Source organism: Saccostrea cucullata, unplaced genomic scaffold (assembly GCF_032062105.1).
Source record: "Saccostrea cucullata isolate Sc308-1 unplaced genomic scaffold, CSIRO_AGI_Scuc_v1 ctg113, whole genome shotgun sequence".
Classification (NCBI taxonomy): domain Eukaryota; kingdom Metazoa; phylum Mollusca; class Bivalvia; order Ostreida; family Ostreidae; genus Saccostrea; species Saccostrea cuccullata.
In genome coordinates this window covers 236,561-254,657 of record NW_026927961.1, presented here as the reverse complement: position 1 = coordinate 254,657, position 18,097 = coordinate 236,561, and the positions used below count along the sequence as shown (strand labels likewise).

Sequence of the window (18,097 nt, the reverse complement as noted above, 5' to 3'; positions counted from 1 at the left end):
CATAAAATACTTATGCTTAGGAGGAGTATAAGCGACGATTAATTTCACGATCAAGCCTTTTTTAAATTTGTTGTTAAAAGACAAAGGGACTTTAAGGACCCCTTTGCGGCGAGAAATATTCGTGATGACGATGCTTTCGCCAAACTCGTGAATATTTCTCGCACGCGAATTTAAGTTGGTTTACAGTAGTTTGTTCTTAATATCAGGTAGATGGAATATTTCGGTTTTTTTAAATAAACAAAACCTGATCACATGTCAGTCATAACCAATGGTAGTTTTCATTTGTTAACAAGGTCATTATAACAACCATTGAAGGTTTCGATGTTGACCATGGCAAGATTGCTGATAGACCCGTCACATCACATTACTTATTTGTAGCCTGCCTCAGGTTAAAAATTTGATCCTTCTTTAAGTTTGTTGTTCCTTATATTAAATTGAACCGGGTGAAGTTAAAACCCTCTGCTGGTGATAGTGATTTTTCATAACTGCATAGACAGAGAAAGTTGACGATGAGCGAACCGATTCCGAATGGAAAATATGGAGATAGCGAACAGTATTCAAGCTCAAGGGTCCATTAAACAATACAAAACAGGAGCAGAGTAAACACGGAAACAGTCAGACTGTGTTTGACAAGAAATAGAGCACACGGCGGGTGTGACAGGTCAGCAGGGGATGCTCACTGCTTCATGGTACCTGATCCCACCTATAATGTTTTGGAGATCCGTGTTTGCTCTGCTCCTATATTGTATCGTTTTATGGACTTTTGATCTTGAATAATATACTTACCTACATTTATTTCACTTTTTATTGCATTTCTTTAACCCACTTCAAAAGGTTCACTTTTTGGCCATGAAATAATATCACATATTGCTTAAATCATAGTAAGATTTAGGGAATGAAATACTTTTGATTTTCATGTTCATCTTTTAATGCATCAGAAATCAAGAAAATGTCTACTTGAAAAGTGTTCCTTAAAATAATGAAGACCGATTTTAGTGGCAAGCTGAACTACGATGAATTCAGCAACCTGATGCTCAAAATCATGATGTGGCAGGTAAAACAACTGTTTCCAGGATATCTAAAGTCCGCAAAGTCCTCGAATTGGACGTTAAACATACAATCAATCAATCAATCAATCAATCAATCCAAAAGTCTTCTTTTAGTTTCTATTTTGTCACCTATTTGTATGTTATATTTGATTTTCATTCTCTATAAAATTTGACCGATGTTCCTATCCTTGTTTTACATACAGGGAGTGTACACTCAGGTCAGTGAGGATAAAGTAGAAATGGATACCTACTGTCTGAGGAACGCCCTGAAAACCTTAGGTAGGAGGAATTATTACGTAAATACAGGATACTGAAACCTTAGGTAGGAGGAATTATTACGTAAATACAGGATACTGAAACCTTAGGTAGGAGGAATTATTACGTAAATACAGGATACTGAAAACCTTAGGTAGGAGGAATTATAACATAAATACAGGATACTGAAAACCTTAGGTAGGAGGAATTATTACATAAATACAGGATACTGAAAACCTTAGGTAGGAGGAATTAATACATAAATACAGGATACTGAAAACCTTAGGTAGGAGGAATTATAACATAAATACAGGATACTGAAAACCTTAGGTAGGAGGAATTATTACATAAATACAGGATACTGAAAACCTTATAGGTAGGAGGAATTATTACATAAATACAGGATACTGAAACCTTAGGTAGGAGGAATTATTACATAAATACAGGATACTGAAACCATAGGTAGGAGGAATTATTACATAAATACAGGATACTGAAAACCTTAGGTAGGAGGAATTATAACATAAATACAGGATACTGAAAACCTTAGGTAGGAGGAATTATAACATAAATACAGGATACTGAAAACCTTAGGTAGGAGGAATTATTACATAAATACAGGATACTGAAAACCTTAGGTAGGAGGAATTAATACATAAATACAGGATACTGAAAACCTTAGGTAGGAGGAATTATTACATAAATACAGGATACTGAAAACCTTAGGTAGGAGGAATTATTACATAAATACAGGATACTGAAAACCTTAGGTAGGAGGAAATATTACATAAATACAGGATACTGAAAACCTAAGGTAGGAGGAAATATTACATAAATACAGGATACTGAAAACCTTAGGTAGGAGGAATTATTACATAAATACATGATACTGATAATGAAAGTGAATAAAAATTGTAATCGTTAATAAGAAATACGAGTTGTTATTTTTATATCAAACATTTGCCCATATAGTATTGCATTTACAGTCAATTTACTTGTCGAACAGATTATCCTTTTATTCTTTGACAACGTAAACCATGAGATGAACCATGTTTGAATCTGATGCAAGAAATGTGGTTGGCTTTTGTCTTTTGCAAAGCAGCATATACTAGTATTCTTGACTTAGTTGCTTGTAAATGATGAAGTCGAGATAGCTTTATACAAGCGTTTTATTTTCAGGTATAACTGGAAGTAATAAAACAATTGAGGCCCTTGTCATACGCTTTTCCTCTGAAGGAAAGATGTCCATGGAGAACTTCATTAATTGTGTAATAAAGCTCGTCACGGGCCATCGTAAGTAATTAGTGAGAGTCATTATTTTTCGCTCTGTTTCATTTCCCTTAGATTTTCCAATAATTTCACATAAACAATATTGCATTCTGAAAATGTTATTTATTAATAAATGTCGATCAATTTTTCCCCGACATGATGGATTAACGATTTAAAAAATTAATACCTAAACATCAAGGCATTTAAAAAAAATGAAATATGAAATGTATGCTTAGCAAATTGTTACTGTACTCTGTATCATAGAGAGAATATTGCCCAGATGATCAGCAACGATGCATTTCTTGCAATAGATGTAAATATTTTATAGCATAATCTAATATTAAACCAGGACCAAAGGCAACAAAGCATTGTGTACATAAATCTCGGGTTCCAGTGAAGTTGCGTGTCTTTTGGACTGCAATACAAATAATGATTATTGCTTGCATGTCCGACTTTTCATTAAGATACCAACTAGGAAAAAAAAGAAACGTTGACTATTGGAAATGGACCCCTAAACTATATTCAGTTGTATTGTGAACGTATTGTGTCACTAACGATCACCCTCGGGTGGTATCACAGAATATTCATCTATTGTTTTATTTTTACGCACCAAGGGAAATGATTATCTATAAATGGCGCAGTAAAATGGCGTCTCCCTGTCAATTATGATATGTCCATCAATTCCTCTGTTTCTGTATGCCTGGTCCTATTCAGTCGGTTACGTTTGATGCGTTTATCCTTCGTTATTGATTTCAGAGCTCCACAGACGTCGACTCAAAGAGAAAACTGCCACCAAACTGCCCTCATTACCTGAGGTAACAATCAATCCGGAACACAGAATTCCGCGATCGATATCGGTTCTCTTGCACAGATTCTTTTTCAATTTAGAACTCAAATCTCAATTTGTGAAGAATCGTATTCACCTGAAGTGAAGACCCTATAGAAAAACAATATAATTACAGATATAATTCTGTAAATCTTGCATTTTCCTTTATATTAGCGATCTATAATTATTGATGATTACTATTGAAAATCGTTTTCTATTATTTTTAAGGTATTATGTTCCAATATCTATGCATGAATGGAAGTTCAGAAAAGTGCAAATCGAGAAAGTTCAGGAGCACATGAGAACTGGATTTCTATACGCCAGCACACAGATGGACGGACAGACTGAGTTTAAACAAAGTCAAACAAATCTGTTCAGAAACGACCCTAACCCTATCTTAAGTAGTGTACAGAGGTGTTTTTTCTTTAAAAATCTATAACGTGTGTCGAGTAAAATGTAGCTAGTCACACATCCTTCAGCAACTATAATGCACCTCTATGCCAGAAAAAATTCTTACAGGACAGACCAAAAAATTCAACATTTATTTTAAAAGCTAAGAACGTTTCTTTCTTTATTTACCAATTTGATCCACAATTCCTGTTTAAACACAGATTACTTTTATATCACTACTAGTATGTCATAAATTATACAGTAAATAATGCATGCAACCTGACCAACATGCATTTTGAAAATTTCTGGGTTACCGTACGTTGTGTAAAAGATTGGTGGCTAAAAGCAAAACTTTAACTCTAATCGGTACCTTATCTTGTCATTTATACTTGTATGTTTATATGATTTCTCTTGTTACCTTGGTTGTGTCATGTTTCAAGGATGCATGTACCACAGAGTTTACTGCAATATAATTAAAAAAAAACAAAGACTGTTTTGTTCTCTAGTTTAATAAATATAAAACCCATATATAATTACAATTACTGATTTATTTTGCTCATTTATGTATTGCTATTTATCTATTGTATTGCTGTTGAAATAACGGTATGTTTTGTATGTATGCACATTTAAATTCTAAGGTTAGAAGCCAATGTAAAATTTCCAGCTTCAATTTTCACTGTATGTGCAAAAGATAAACTGCAAATTCCGCACTTCCTTATAGTATAGGAGGTATGATGAGTAAAAAAAAAGACAAAGTAAGTTTCTTGACAATTTAAAAAAGAGGTATGATCAGTTATGTCTATATTAAAATCCACAAACAGCTGTAAAAAAGCAAATATAGATAAAAATATACTAATAATTAAAATAATCCTAACTATTTACTGTCGTTTGTACATAAATGTATATGTATATATACAGCATCTACATATTCAGATCAATCAAAATATAATTCTACTGTCCTGTACTAATGTACAAATAACACAATATAACTGTGAAAAAAGACAGGCTTACAACAATCTTACAGGTATAAAAATCTGTCACTAAACACAAGGTGTACATAAAAACTCTTTGAAAATTGAATCAGCTTTGTGTCTTTGATTGAGAGATCAGTCCAACTGTTTTCGGCGCCTCTGGATTGGATATAGAACCGGAAATCAGTCTTGAGTACGCGCATGCGTTTTTGATCCACTTCTTTCCCTTTTATCCCATTACAAGTATTGCACCTCACGATTAAAGTGGCCCACTGATGTGTAACCGTACCCAGTCAACCCAGCTAATTAGCGTCATTAAACACTTCTGATCCGCTCCTATCAATTCCGCGCAGGTGGTGTCTACCACTTTTTGGGTGAAACGAGCATTTTGAACTTGAGAGATTTATTTTTATCATAATAATTAACAAAACATCTGATCGATACGTCTGCTCATTAACATTATATGTTTTGATAAAATGCATTCCATATACGTGGATTCCAAATGAATTTCCGCTTTGTTCTGACTACCATGATACAAATTCCAGTATAATTGTCGACTGATTCACCACAGTGTCAAAGATTATAGTTACACAAACGTATCGTCTGGGTCACGTGATCTGGTAGCGAAAAACTGCTCACTTATACGAGCACATTTAAAACACATAGAAACACAAGCAAATGTAAGTAAAAAGGCACCATTTACACAACATCTTACAAAATTCTGCTGCATCTGAAGGAGTCGTCTGCATGTCATTGTATCTGTAATGAGAGATTTAATGTCCCTTAAGTTACTTTACTGCAAGTTAGGACTGCTAAAGGCGGACTTGAGAAGCATATATTATGACAATACATGTAGTTGTGTAAAAAAGACACCACAGGGATGGGTTACTATAGAAACCAACACTATACTGTAAAAAGGAAGTTAAAGGCAAATATCCGTAGAAATGGGACTTGTTTCAACCGGAAGTTAACCTTAGAATAAAAAGGTAGACTTTACACATAAAACTTTTCAAAACTTAACATTAACGCCTTGATTTGGAAAATACCGCGTAGATATCATAGAAAATTTGCTGAACTGACCATTCACGCCTGGATGTCCCTTATTGCACAGCACAACACGATCGAAAAGATCATTCCCAGTATCTACAACATTACAACAAAACTCATGTACTCAGTAATCTATATAAGTCAATAATTATATCTTCAATGTACATCTTTATACTCAATAACATATGTGATTATTGGACTGACTGTTTCAAAGTGTAACAAGCACTCCATTTTATTAAAAACATATTCTGTGGAATACAATGCAAACAGATTTTTTAGATATTGACCAATCAGAAAGCTATTTAGATATTGACCAATCATACAGCTGTTTAGATATTGACCAATCAATGATCAAATGTCTCACCAAAACTACAGCTATTCCTATGGCGACACCAGCAACAATGAGAATGTTATCTTCAAACCAGGCACTTGCTTTATCTAAGCATCCCTGAAACAGAAAGTATTGCTGAAAATAATGTCTGAACAAAGGTCTTTCTGTGCTATTCTTAGTTAATATTATCTGTATGTCATGTAACTTGTACAAACATATCTGTCTAAATAAATCTTAAGCAGACAGCATAGTGCGGAGATAATGTCTGTTCTTCTGCGATAATTTTATCGTAATAAAACGAAACGAAATATAATCAGTAATATATAATGGTAGTACCTTTAGGAAATTAATTTTATATTTATTCTTTTTAAAGTTATCACTTATTACAGAAATAAGTAAAGTTTTATGTTATAAATGGTTTCATAGAGTTTCAGCATAAAAAACAATAAAATGCAATAATGTCCTTTTTAAGTTGTAACTAATTAGTAAAATAAGTAATATAGATGTATAAATTTTCTAACAGTCTTCATGATCGCTACATGTAAGATCTTACGTTTATGTTTATCTACAGTATTTATGATATCTGTAAGGTCTTACGTTGTTAATGTTTAGTTACATGTACATTGTAACTACAGTATTTATGATACCAGGACGGTTTTACACTGTTTATATTTATCTACATTATTTGTGATTTCAGTAGGCCTTACGTTGTTAATGTTTTCAGGTTTGCAGGGCTCTGACTTCGAGGCCTTACAGTCACTGAAAATACCGTAACTCTTCAAACCATCCACACCACAGCATTGGAACTGGGGATTAAAAAAAAAATACACGTTAGTTTAATATTTTTACTTTGTGTTTTACACAGGTTTTGCTTCTGAATGCAAAGAAGTAATCCATCATAATATAAGCATGAAGGAACTTTGATATGCAAGTGATAAGTTCAGAAGAAATGATTACCTGTGTTTGCACATCATCTAAGAAGTTGATGCTCTTTGAATTTGGATCTTTGGCATCGCATGCTCTGTCAATCTGGTTATTAAGGACATCTCTCACTAGGTCTTTGACCTATAAACATGGTAAATATAAAATTACAAATCGTAACATCCTGATCAAAATCCTTACAAATAATACTAGACTGCTGTCAATGAATTCCTTATATTTATGGACTATGATTAAGATAAGAACTGTATCAAAGTTGATGAAGGAAAACAATGCATGCCATTATTCTAAACTGTATATACATGACGATATACTCACGTCATCTTTTGCTATGACAGCCCAGATTCCTGCGCCGAGAAGTACAGCAAAAATGAGGAATAGGAGAACGAAGAACTACAGAATAGGACCAGAATTAAAATCGGGATTGCCACAAACATTTCTACTAAACAATGTAATATATACTGAAACCTAAAACATTTTATGTTTTCTCAATCCCCCCAAAAGTACAATGGTTTCTTTTATTTTATCTAATTAACTATTCTGCATAATTAAACAGTTCAATCGAGTACTTCTCAAACTTGCAATGACATTCTGTTTTAACAAGAGGTAAGTTCATTTAAGCATAGACCTATATATGCTTAAACATATTGTATCATTACAATTTCTACTTTCTACTGTAAAAGAAGTATAATGGGACATCCTGAACATAGTATATGATTTCTTTTTTAAGACATTTAGTTTGAATACTCTAAGAATTTAAACACTTACACATCCCAGCATGCACTGACTTTCTCTGATGGCACCACAACATCCTAGAAAGCCGATGATCATAATCAGCGCGCCAATAGCCACGAGGATGTACGCTCCAGTATAAATGAACCCCAGCTTCTCGTCAGCATCGGAGTATTTGGAGAAATCGTCACTGACCAGGAGCCAGATCCCTACCCCCAGCATAGCACATCCTAACAGCTGTGGAAAAATAACAAATGGTCATAAACATACAAAGATAACCATCCAGAGTAAACAGTTGTACAAGAAAAGTGTAATTTTAAAGTTTTAAGACACATATAGGTGAAATATATGGAGATAAAGAACAGTATTCAAGCTCAAAAGTTCATAAAACATACAAAGTAGGAGCAGAGCAAACAAAGACCTCCAAAAAATCAGAGGTGGGATTAGGTGCCATGGAGGAGTGAGCATCCCCTGCCAACGGGTTACACCCGCTATATGCTCCTTGTCACAGTCGGTAAATAACGGGAAAATCCGTCGTCAATTCAATGGCCTACAATTAGTAGGATAATCGTCAGTCATCATTTGACTCAATGATAAATGTGTTTGCTGACAAAGTCATTGCATCAACCATAGAACTTACAAAATGATGATTTTAAACGAGACTGCTGATATTCTTGTTTCATCAACTTGTTTGTCAATAATTTACATCGTAAGGTATACTGCTGCATAAGTAAGGGAAGTTGACTATTGAAAAGTTAAAAGCAACACGTTTATCATAGAGCTTGGTTGTTACATTACCAATAACGTCTTTAGGTCTCTCTAAGTACAATCAACACTCATCCATTCATACAATCATTCAGAAGTTTAAAATCGAATACTAGTATCTCTGTTTACCACTCTTTCAAAATAAATACTACTCGTTTTAGTAACTGTCACTCGCAAAGAAAAGAAAAGTGTTCTTCTGAATATTTCAAAGTACAGAGCAAAAGCTGGCCTTCCTGTTGTATTAACATGAAGTGCTAGTTATAGACTCATTTTGTGGGTGGAAATCTAATCTGATAGATTGCTCACTCTTTACTGAAGATTTAGCGTGTTACAAAACATGCAAGTGTATACGAACCTACTATAGCATCCTTAGTTAAGTCTTAAATACATATTATGTAAATATTTTATTAATTTGCATTCCAGAAAAAAGTTCTACAGTAAACACAATTTTCTGGCCCCGCCGCCACCAAAATTATACCGTACTCAGCCTCAATTCACTACTCAAGCGTTGAGGCCATCCTCAACAGAGGACATTCTCAAATCACCACCACCAACAAAGTTGAGTATGTACTCTGTTGAATATGAATTTTTAGGTTCTCAACTCTACTGAGTACATACTCAGTCAATTTTTTTCAATGATCTAAGCGGTATCACGAAATATACGAAGTACACAAAATTTGATGAAATGTTTGTTACGTAATAAACAGGTATTGCCGTCTGCTTTGTTTGTTTGTTTTATTCACAAACATGGATCTTGTCGAAGTAAAACTCCCGACAGAACAAAATAATCCTAAGAAAAGGGGCACCAATTGGACTCCAGAGGAGGAGATCCTCCTAATAGAAGAGATTTTGAAGTATGAAGAGACCCTCTTAAAATGAAGGGTTCGAGGGTGAAGGGTAAAAATTGAAAGAATCTACGTGGAAAATCCGAAATCCATCTCAGAAACCCTTAACTTGTAAGTTCTGTTGTTGTTGCATATTCAATCAAAGCATTTAATTTTTCTACACTTAAAAAATATTATAGCTTATTAAGTTTTTACTTAACTTTTCCTTTCCAACTCGTAAATAAAGTTTAGTAGTTATCTCCCTTCAGTCTTTACATGGGTAACTATTCATTTCGACCCAATACTGTTTGGATCGTGACGGTTTGACATCCATTGTGTATGATGACAGATGTGCAGTTGTATATTTAGATCTAAAGTTAAAAAAAATACGATGCGGCTTTTTTTTTATAGAAAAAAAAAACGTTTTAGATTGCAGAACATTAACTGACAAGAATGAAAACATTTCACATTTGATTCGTTGTATATAAGAATTTTCTATCCATTTCATTATGAATTTAATTCTTATAATAGCTTACACAAAGAATTTTCAAATTGCTTAAATGAAATCAACAATTTTTAGAAACGGAATTAAATTCGTTATAAGGATTAAATTCATTGAAATTGATACAATTAATTAACAATTCATTTAACAATAATTTATAACAAATCAAATTATACAATATGAATACTCACTCAGTATTCGTTACATCGGATTCAGTGATATTTTTTGATATGTCCTAATTGGCGATCTCAATAAACTTCTGACTAAAAGTAATTGTTATCCATAGTTTTCTCATACGATTGTCTGACCAGTTGCCACCCACCCACCCCCCCATTTTTCCAGTTATGTTCTGTGGACTTAAATTAAGTGTTAAAGCATTTTCTAAAGTATTCTTTATACATTCATATACTATTAATTATTATTGTATAAATATAGAGAATATCGTATTGAACACCAAAGTCGGTATAAAATGCCATCGTTTCCTTATTCTTCTGATTTTTTTTCGATGGCTTACTTTTCTAAATACTCTCGGGCGGTTGATATTCAAAATGATGGTGTTGTAGAAGCTACAAAAATGACAGAGACAACGATACAGTAAAGAAAAAATTTAACAACATCAAACAAAGAGGTATCAATTTTTTTAACAAGCACTTGGGGTATGGACCCCCCTTTCCATATACATGTACATGTAGACGAATAAGGACTGAAAATGAGAGTAAGACATAAAAATTAGAAAATACTACATATACTGAAATATTATACATGCATAGTATGCTCGCACATTATTGCAGCTTTCAGCAGTTCCTTCATGTAAATATTAGGGGTGGGACGATACACAGATCTTGCGATACGATACGTATTTTGATATATTGGCACGATACGATACGTATCTCGATATTTTGATAAATTATAAAACTATTTTTAAAAAATTTATATTTTATTTCATTTCTTGTCTTGTCATTAAATCAACATGATAAATTATAAAACTATTCAACAGAATTAGTACTTTATTTATTTCATTTTTTGCCTTGACATTAAATCAACAAATTATTCTATATCAAATCATGTGTGCTTTAAACTTAATACTTAAAGTTCATTAATATCATTCACTAAAAAAACTTTACAAAAACAAAAATACATGCACGTATTATTATTACCAAATTACTTTTAAGAAGTTGTTTACAAATAGTTGTGTAGCTCAGCAGAGAACACTGACTAAAATTCATTTAAAAACATCAAATTTACATTTTTATTAATTGCTGAAAGTCTGTAGCAAAGCTGAGATTACCAAAAAAAAAAATACGAGATGGACTAACAATTAATAATATCAAACGCTCTGGAAACGATGCTTTCTGCGTAAAGCACGCATTACATACTGAACTTTTCTTGTCCAATCTTCCGAGGCTGCTTAAAAGTGAAAACATTTTACCCCTAAATAACGACTTATTAGATCTAAAGTGTGTTTATAATAATCAACACCATCTCTTCGCTTCGTACATTCTCAAATTTCTGACACAATGCAGATTCGCGCCATATTCGGCTGTCATGAACGCTGCCAGGCCATTTCGCACAAATACTTGTAATCGCAAACAGCCTTTAAAAAATTTCATGTAAAACGAAACACAATTATACAAGTATAGCGTTGAGGCTGCTTGATTTTTAAAATGTGCGTTAATTGATCGACAACATCAACATGCACGGAATTGATGGGGGCAACCGCCAGTGTTTTACAGTAATAAGATTAATGAAGCGACTTTGAACCCCCTTCTATTTATTTAACAAGTAGGATTTGGACATTTTTTTTCTTGAATTATTAATTCTCACTCTAAAAAGTCTTAAATCCGTGCACATTTTTTTTAAACATCGCAAAAAATATACTTGTACGTTCAACGAATGGAAACCTGTACGATTGAAATAAGCAGTTTTGTTGTCATTAGGGGCAATAATTAAAATAAATGTGCCATCAACACACCCTAAAACGTTTGGAAAAAGCATGCATGGTAAGTCTAACTCATTTTTTCGGATTTAAAAAAAATAAATAAAAAGGTATATTTTTTTTCTTCTGACACATGAATGAAACTACGTAAACCGTAGCCGTTTGTGTAGTTCTATAAGTATCTCTTACATGTTGAATGTTTTCAAACCAAAAAAATCTGTGCCGTCCATATGAAAAAAAAGCTTATTTTAAAGTTATTTGAGTAGATATTTCTTAATATTTCCATTTCTAATTTTTTTCTCTATGATAACTCTTTGAAAGTTAGGGGAGTTTATTTCTTGATAATTCTGCCGGAATGTAAATTAGGGCATGTCGAGATGCTGTTCTTCGTTGTATTATGCATAATTGCTGGACTGATTTTGTCCAAAATATATAGGATAGTTGGTGTTCTAAACCTATACCTATCAAAAATCTCATCCTCAAAATATATCTCTAATGGATTCATTCGGTCTCGTATGACTCTTTTTGAAATTCTACGAATACGTCCCATTTGTCGCCGGCGGCGCTGTTTATGTCGTCTTTGAGCAGCCATTTGTATTGCTTGAGCATTTACTTGAGAAAGGTCAAGATCTACCTCAAATAATTTGAGTACGTAATCAAATTTTTGATTTGAGTATGTACTCAAATATTTGGTGGCGGTGACTTGAGGCTGAGATTATGGGTTTGAGAATTTTGTCAGAGTTGAGCCTGAGTTTTATACTCAACTACTTTTGGTGGCGGTGGGGCCTGAACTCTGGGTCTAGTTTTAAAAAAATTAGTTTGAGTGGTCCTACCCTTCCCCTGGAGGTCATGATTTGGTTCTGAATCAATCTACAGAGCAGATTGTGTTTTAGAATTATCTACACAGGCTGGTGTAAAACGTCAATAATATGTCAATTGTCAATGCTGTAGTACTCTTATCAAGTTTTCTCACAAAAGTAGAAAGTTTTAATCTACACAGACTAATTAGATGTACGTATGTTTTATGCACTTGTCATCTGACTGTTAGTGTGAGGTGACATTCATTGAGCTCCTTTACAATACACTTCCTTAACAATTTTATAAATGCATTCGGTTAACTTAATTTTTCTGAGGTCTATGTGGTGCATCAGTGTAGTGTAGCTCTTAAATGACACATGCATTTATCTCTCTTTTCATCAAAATTATTCATGTCCGTTTTATTTCTACATCTAGATAGATAAGTGATAGGAAAGACCAGCATAAGGAAAGATGACACATACAAAATTTTATAAAAAATAAAAATGAAGAAGTTTAACCTCATATATTCTAATTTTTTTATTCAATATTTCACAAAAATGCAATGTGATTTTGAGTGACAAAAATGTACAGAATAAAAAGAAGGGCCACAGAAAGGTAGACTTTTGAACATCATAGAAAGTTTATAAATTCTTAATACATGTATTTTCGAAATTTATTTTTTGCATCATTTACGATGAGAATAAGTTTTAAAAAAGGCCCATGGGCTACATCTCTCATCTGAGTAACTTTGGCCATGCTGTTCTTAACAGATTTCCCCTTGTAATACTTATTGTGACCCCAAACTACCACCAGGGGTCATGATTTGGACAATTTAGAATCTACACTACCCCAGGATGCTTCCACATAAGTTTAGCTTTTCTGGCCCAGTGGTTCTCGAAGAGAAAGTTTTTAAAGCCATGTTAGCTATAACTGACGGTAAAATTTTGCATGCTAATCTGTCCTGAAACATTAAACATTGTCCCTTATATATTTCAAGGTTAAACTAAGATTCCTTGTTGTGGCCCCGCCCTATCCACCGGGGGTCATGATGTGAACAATTTCGTATCTATACTACCCCAAGATGCTTCCACGTAAGCTTTTCTGGACCAGTGGTTCTAAAGAAGGTTTTTATAGATTTTTCCTAGATATTTCAATGTAAAAGTTGAATTCCGTATGATGGCCCTGCCCTACACCACGGGTTTGAACAATTTAAAATCTACACTACCCCTGGATGCTTCCACGTAAGTTTCAGCTCTTCTGATCCAGTGGTTCTTGAGAAAGTGAAAAAAAATTCTGCGAACTTTAAGGATTTTATTAGATTTTCGTCAAATAAATGTGTCAAATTCAAATTAAAGCTGAATCGTTAGAATTGAAATTGGCCGTTGTGTTTGCCCTTCACCTGAAATAAAATCGTGATCTTTAACTTAAGCTCATATTCTTTGACTTTCAAATCCTAGGAATATCTCTTTCATTACGTTCATAATGAATTAATTTATATTAATAACTTTGTGTTCTAAAATTTTTATCATATTGTTTCTGAAGGCATGGATAATCAAATGTGTTATATCTAAAGAACCAATTAATATTTAATTAAAATCTATCTTAGATCTACAGCCTAGAATGTTTTTTTTTTTAAATATTAGAGTGAATCAATACCATTTCTTACATTACAATACTTTTTTTTAAAAAAATCATTTCCTGTCGATTCCATCAGATGACAATTACGTCATCAGATACCCGGATCACGATGGTCTAGGACGACAAATGTCTCATCAATGATTCACTAACATCGCTCTGCAAGTCTAAGTAGTTACTTAATATTGATTGTCTTGTACAATAAGACTATATAAAGGGCTTCCATTGTTTCGAGGAAAACGTAATACTTAGTTTTATCGAATATGATGCCATGCTGAATAAACAGTGAAAGTACAAAACTGGGGATGTACAGAACATTCCGAGAGAGCACACATTTCTACCTTTGATTGTAAATCGATACAGGTGATGCAGAAAATGGCTTCGAATTATTCATGAGGCTATTGTTACACACACGTTGGAGAGCTTAGTGACAAGGTTTCGTTGCAAAAAACAGATCTAACGGGGTAATTGTAAGAGATCCGATCCCCCTATCGCCGTAAGACAGGGTCCGGAGTCAGCTCATAGCTCTCTCTCCTATATATCCGCCCCAGAATGGGAGAGGATCGTACGTCATGACCAAGGTTTGTGACGGTAGATCCCCATTTCATCTTCATTAATATTCCATTAACAGTAGTATAAAATGAGTCAAAACTGTAAACATCGCCAACCCCATCTCCAATTCTTGAACACACATGGAAAATTACTAGCATATTTACATGAAGCTTTGAAATGATTGACATACAAAACTAACTGTAGTATTTCTGCTTCTGGTTTTATAGTTTACTTATTTATTTGTTACTTTCTTTTGCTGGTTTTTAGGAACAGTGTTTTAAAGCAAGCTGTACGTGTGTACAGTACTTTGGCCAAATGATTTGTCAAAAAACAAAGTACAGGAAAAACATACACTTTAACGATATCCCGAATAAAAAAAATATGAATTCATATGTTTACTTGAGAACCTTCTCATTGTGCAAACGAATGTTTAAAACAAAGGCCCTAGCTCTGCCAGCTATATTGCATCACTATAGGGTAATCCGTGAGTAGCTTTTACAACTAGATTCTTTGATAATTTCCTGGTACATTCTTATGAAACAATGCTTGTGATCCCGACAAGTCAAGAATGTTGTTGAAACAAGTGAACTTGATCTCAGGAAAATGGGCTCCACGATGTTTAAAAATCTCTAAATTCTGTCTCTAAAAGTACTGAAGAAGAGTATATAATAGGAAAATATACATCTACAACCAACTGTAGAAGAAACTACCTATTCTGAAAAAAGGATAGAGATGAAAATAAAAATTAAGGTATATACACTAATTATAGATAAAACTCATGAAAAACGCGAAAACCTATGATGTGTTTTTAAATGCAATCTAATAAAAGTCATATAAACATGATAAACAATTGCTTTCCATAAAATATCTTATTTAGAGATATTTCTCGCTGAAGAATAGGGATGTTCCTAAAACCAGTGTAGAGATAAAATCAGAGAAATGGGAATTGGTTTATTGTTTGTTTTCAGCTAAAACATTTCCTTAACGATCGGCAATAAATTGATAAAAAATGAACAAACTTTGCAATAACTTTGTTATGAACCCGGACTATTAGATTAGATAGATTGCAGGGGATCACAAACGCATTAAAAGACATTCTCGTTTACATCCCATTTCCATTTGTGGTTTAGGCAGGATAAAATTACAGATGCAATTACGCTGGTAAGATTTTGTAAGGGGGTTTATAATTGTATGTCACGGTCCAGTAAATTCTGAATAAGTATTATGACTTTCAACGGATCATAAAAGTAAGTAATACAGTATCGAATACAGGTGTACATTGCAAAGGCAGAAAAATATTCTGCGTTTATATTGTACATTCTACAACCAACGTCAGACAACAGAAACTGAAAATCGGCTTAATATACTATTCCACAATACAACTGCTGCCTATTGATGTACGAAGAATAAAAAATCATTTCTACTTTGAGAGCAATAAGAAGAGTAACATGGCGTAGTAAAAAAAAAATAGAAACAATCTTAATATCACAACATCAAAGAGATGTTTAGTTTGTTTTCTTGATGGCATAGCTACAATCTTCAACTAAGCACCTGTCAGGTGATCGCAATATCAACCGTGTATCCTGTGTATTGGTGATGTCAGTTAATACCGGCAAAAATAAAATAATTCTCAATAAGGACACATATATTGTCTCGTACATGTAGCAATGACCTTAACTGGGTTAAGTGGCTCTCCTTTAAGAAGAACATATTTCTCTAATCTTGACCCTAACTGGCAAATATTAAACCCATTGATTTTTCTTGAATAAAAGGTGTATAATCATAATGATCTTGGACCATATTTGCCGACAGAGATCAATGTGAAAACATTACTTTTATAGTTAGAGTACATGTATATGTTCTCTGTCTAAGGACCAATTTGGCCATATACGCAACAGTGGTTGTAACTTTCATTTAATTTTACGTCCATTCTTTGTCCACATAAGAAGTGTGTGTGTAAAAAATCCTTTCCAGAACATATTTATTCTCTCCTCTGCCAAGGTTGTGTAGTGACCTTAGCAAAGTTTGAAGGTCAGATGTGAAGTCTTTTTCTAGAATATTTACTAATAATTCTTGTTCTTGACTACTAAGTAACAAACAATAAAAAAAAAGTTATATATCAAGGATATGCAATAAACTTTCAACGTTTACAAGTTCTCCTAATTATGGCAGCTTAATTTACATATGTATTTTATAAAACCAAACTGGTTACCATCTTAATGCTATGTTCTTTATATCTATGATCTGATATTTTTGATACATTATGATAATGTAGGCTCTGTGTCGGATCATGAAATAACATCCAAAGAAAATGCTGCAACTGTTCACTTTAGCTTATAGCTGTGTATTTTATCCTATCTGAAGCTACAATTCATCCTATTACCTCTGCACTGTTTCTAGAGCTAAGATATTTAAAGTATTTCTTATATACGATTAAATTGAAGGTTTTCCTACTGGAGAATTTTATATCAACGTAAACAAAAAGCTGGCTAAGCTCGGCTGGATGGGCGCAAACAAAAGGCCTGGGGTGGTTCTTTTGTTGTTTTATATCTGAGTCGTCAGAAACGTCCGCTGTGGAGTCAGTAACGACAGGGGCTGAATGAGTGAAATCTGACCTGACGCTGGTAAAGGTCAGCGGAAACCTTATAGTGGGGTATACCTCCTTAATGTAGGTATTACATGTAAACACCACCGAGGACAGTCAAGGACGCCAAGTCTAACAAAGGAAATGAAATGTCTGCAAAAAATAATCCTATCAAAGGGTTTTTAAAATAATCCACTTTGCAATACACAAATATTTGGACCTTGGTTAATAAATAAACTTCCAGGATTGAAATTTCTTAAATGAAGCCTTTCAAAGGAGTGCAATTTTTCAAAGTTGAAGGACGACTGACATAATATTTAAACACAGTTTCCTGATTTTTGTGAAGTGTCCACAGAAATAGAATACCAAACATGACAATAGCATGCACTATAGAAACATAACTCCTTTATATAGGAATGTTAACAGCTTGTTCATTCATTGTAAAAATATCTTATTCATAACTCTAAGCTGACAAAAGAGACTTTAAATGTGTGTTTAGTTTCCAATGTTGAACGACCTCGGCACATTTATTGTAGTAGCTCTCAACATTTATAATCAGATGCTACGATTCATTGCTACTATGGTCAAATGGTTATAATGACCCTCGAGTTTCCGACTGACAGAGCGTTAAACGAGAACAGATGTAGCGATGATAAAGTCCACAAATTAACATTATGTCCATTAAAATGTGC

General features: G+C 33.5%; 1 protein-coding gene across 1 annotated transcript in view; it reads left to right on the top strand.

Moving 5' to 3' along the window:
• LOC134276019 (calpain-9-like) overlaps positions 1-8,046 on the top strand; it is a 48,313-nt gene extending 40,267 nt beyond the window's left edge. The window contains exons 33-37 of the mRNA XM_062758310.1: positions 986-1,054; positions 1,253-1,328; positions 2,484-2,597; positions 3,330-3,388; positions 7,915-8,046. Coding sequence (XP_062614294.1) covers positions 986-1,054; positions 1,253-1,328; positions 2,484-2,597; positions 3,330-3,388; positions 7,915-8,043 — 447 coding nt within the window. The 3' untranslated portion in view covers positions 8,044-8,046. The remainder of the gene's footprint in view (positions 1-985; positions 1,055-1,252; positions 1,329-2,483; positions 2,598-3,329; positions 3,389-7,914) is intronic.
• Positions 8,047-18,097: the final 10,051 nt, after the last annotated feature.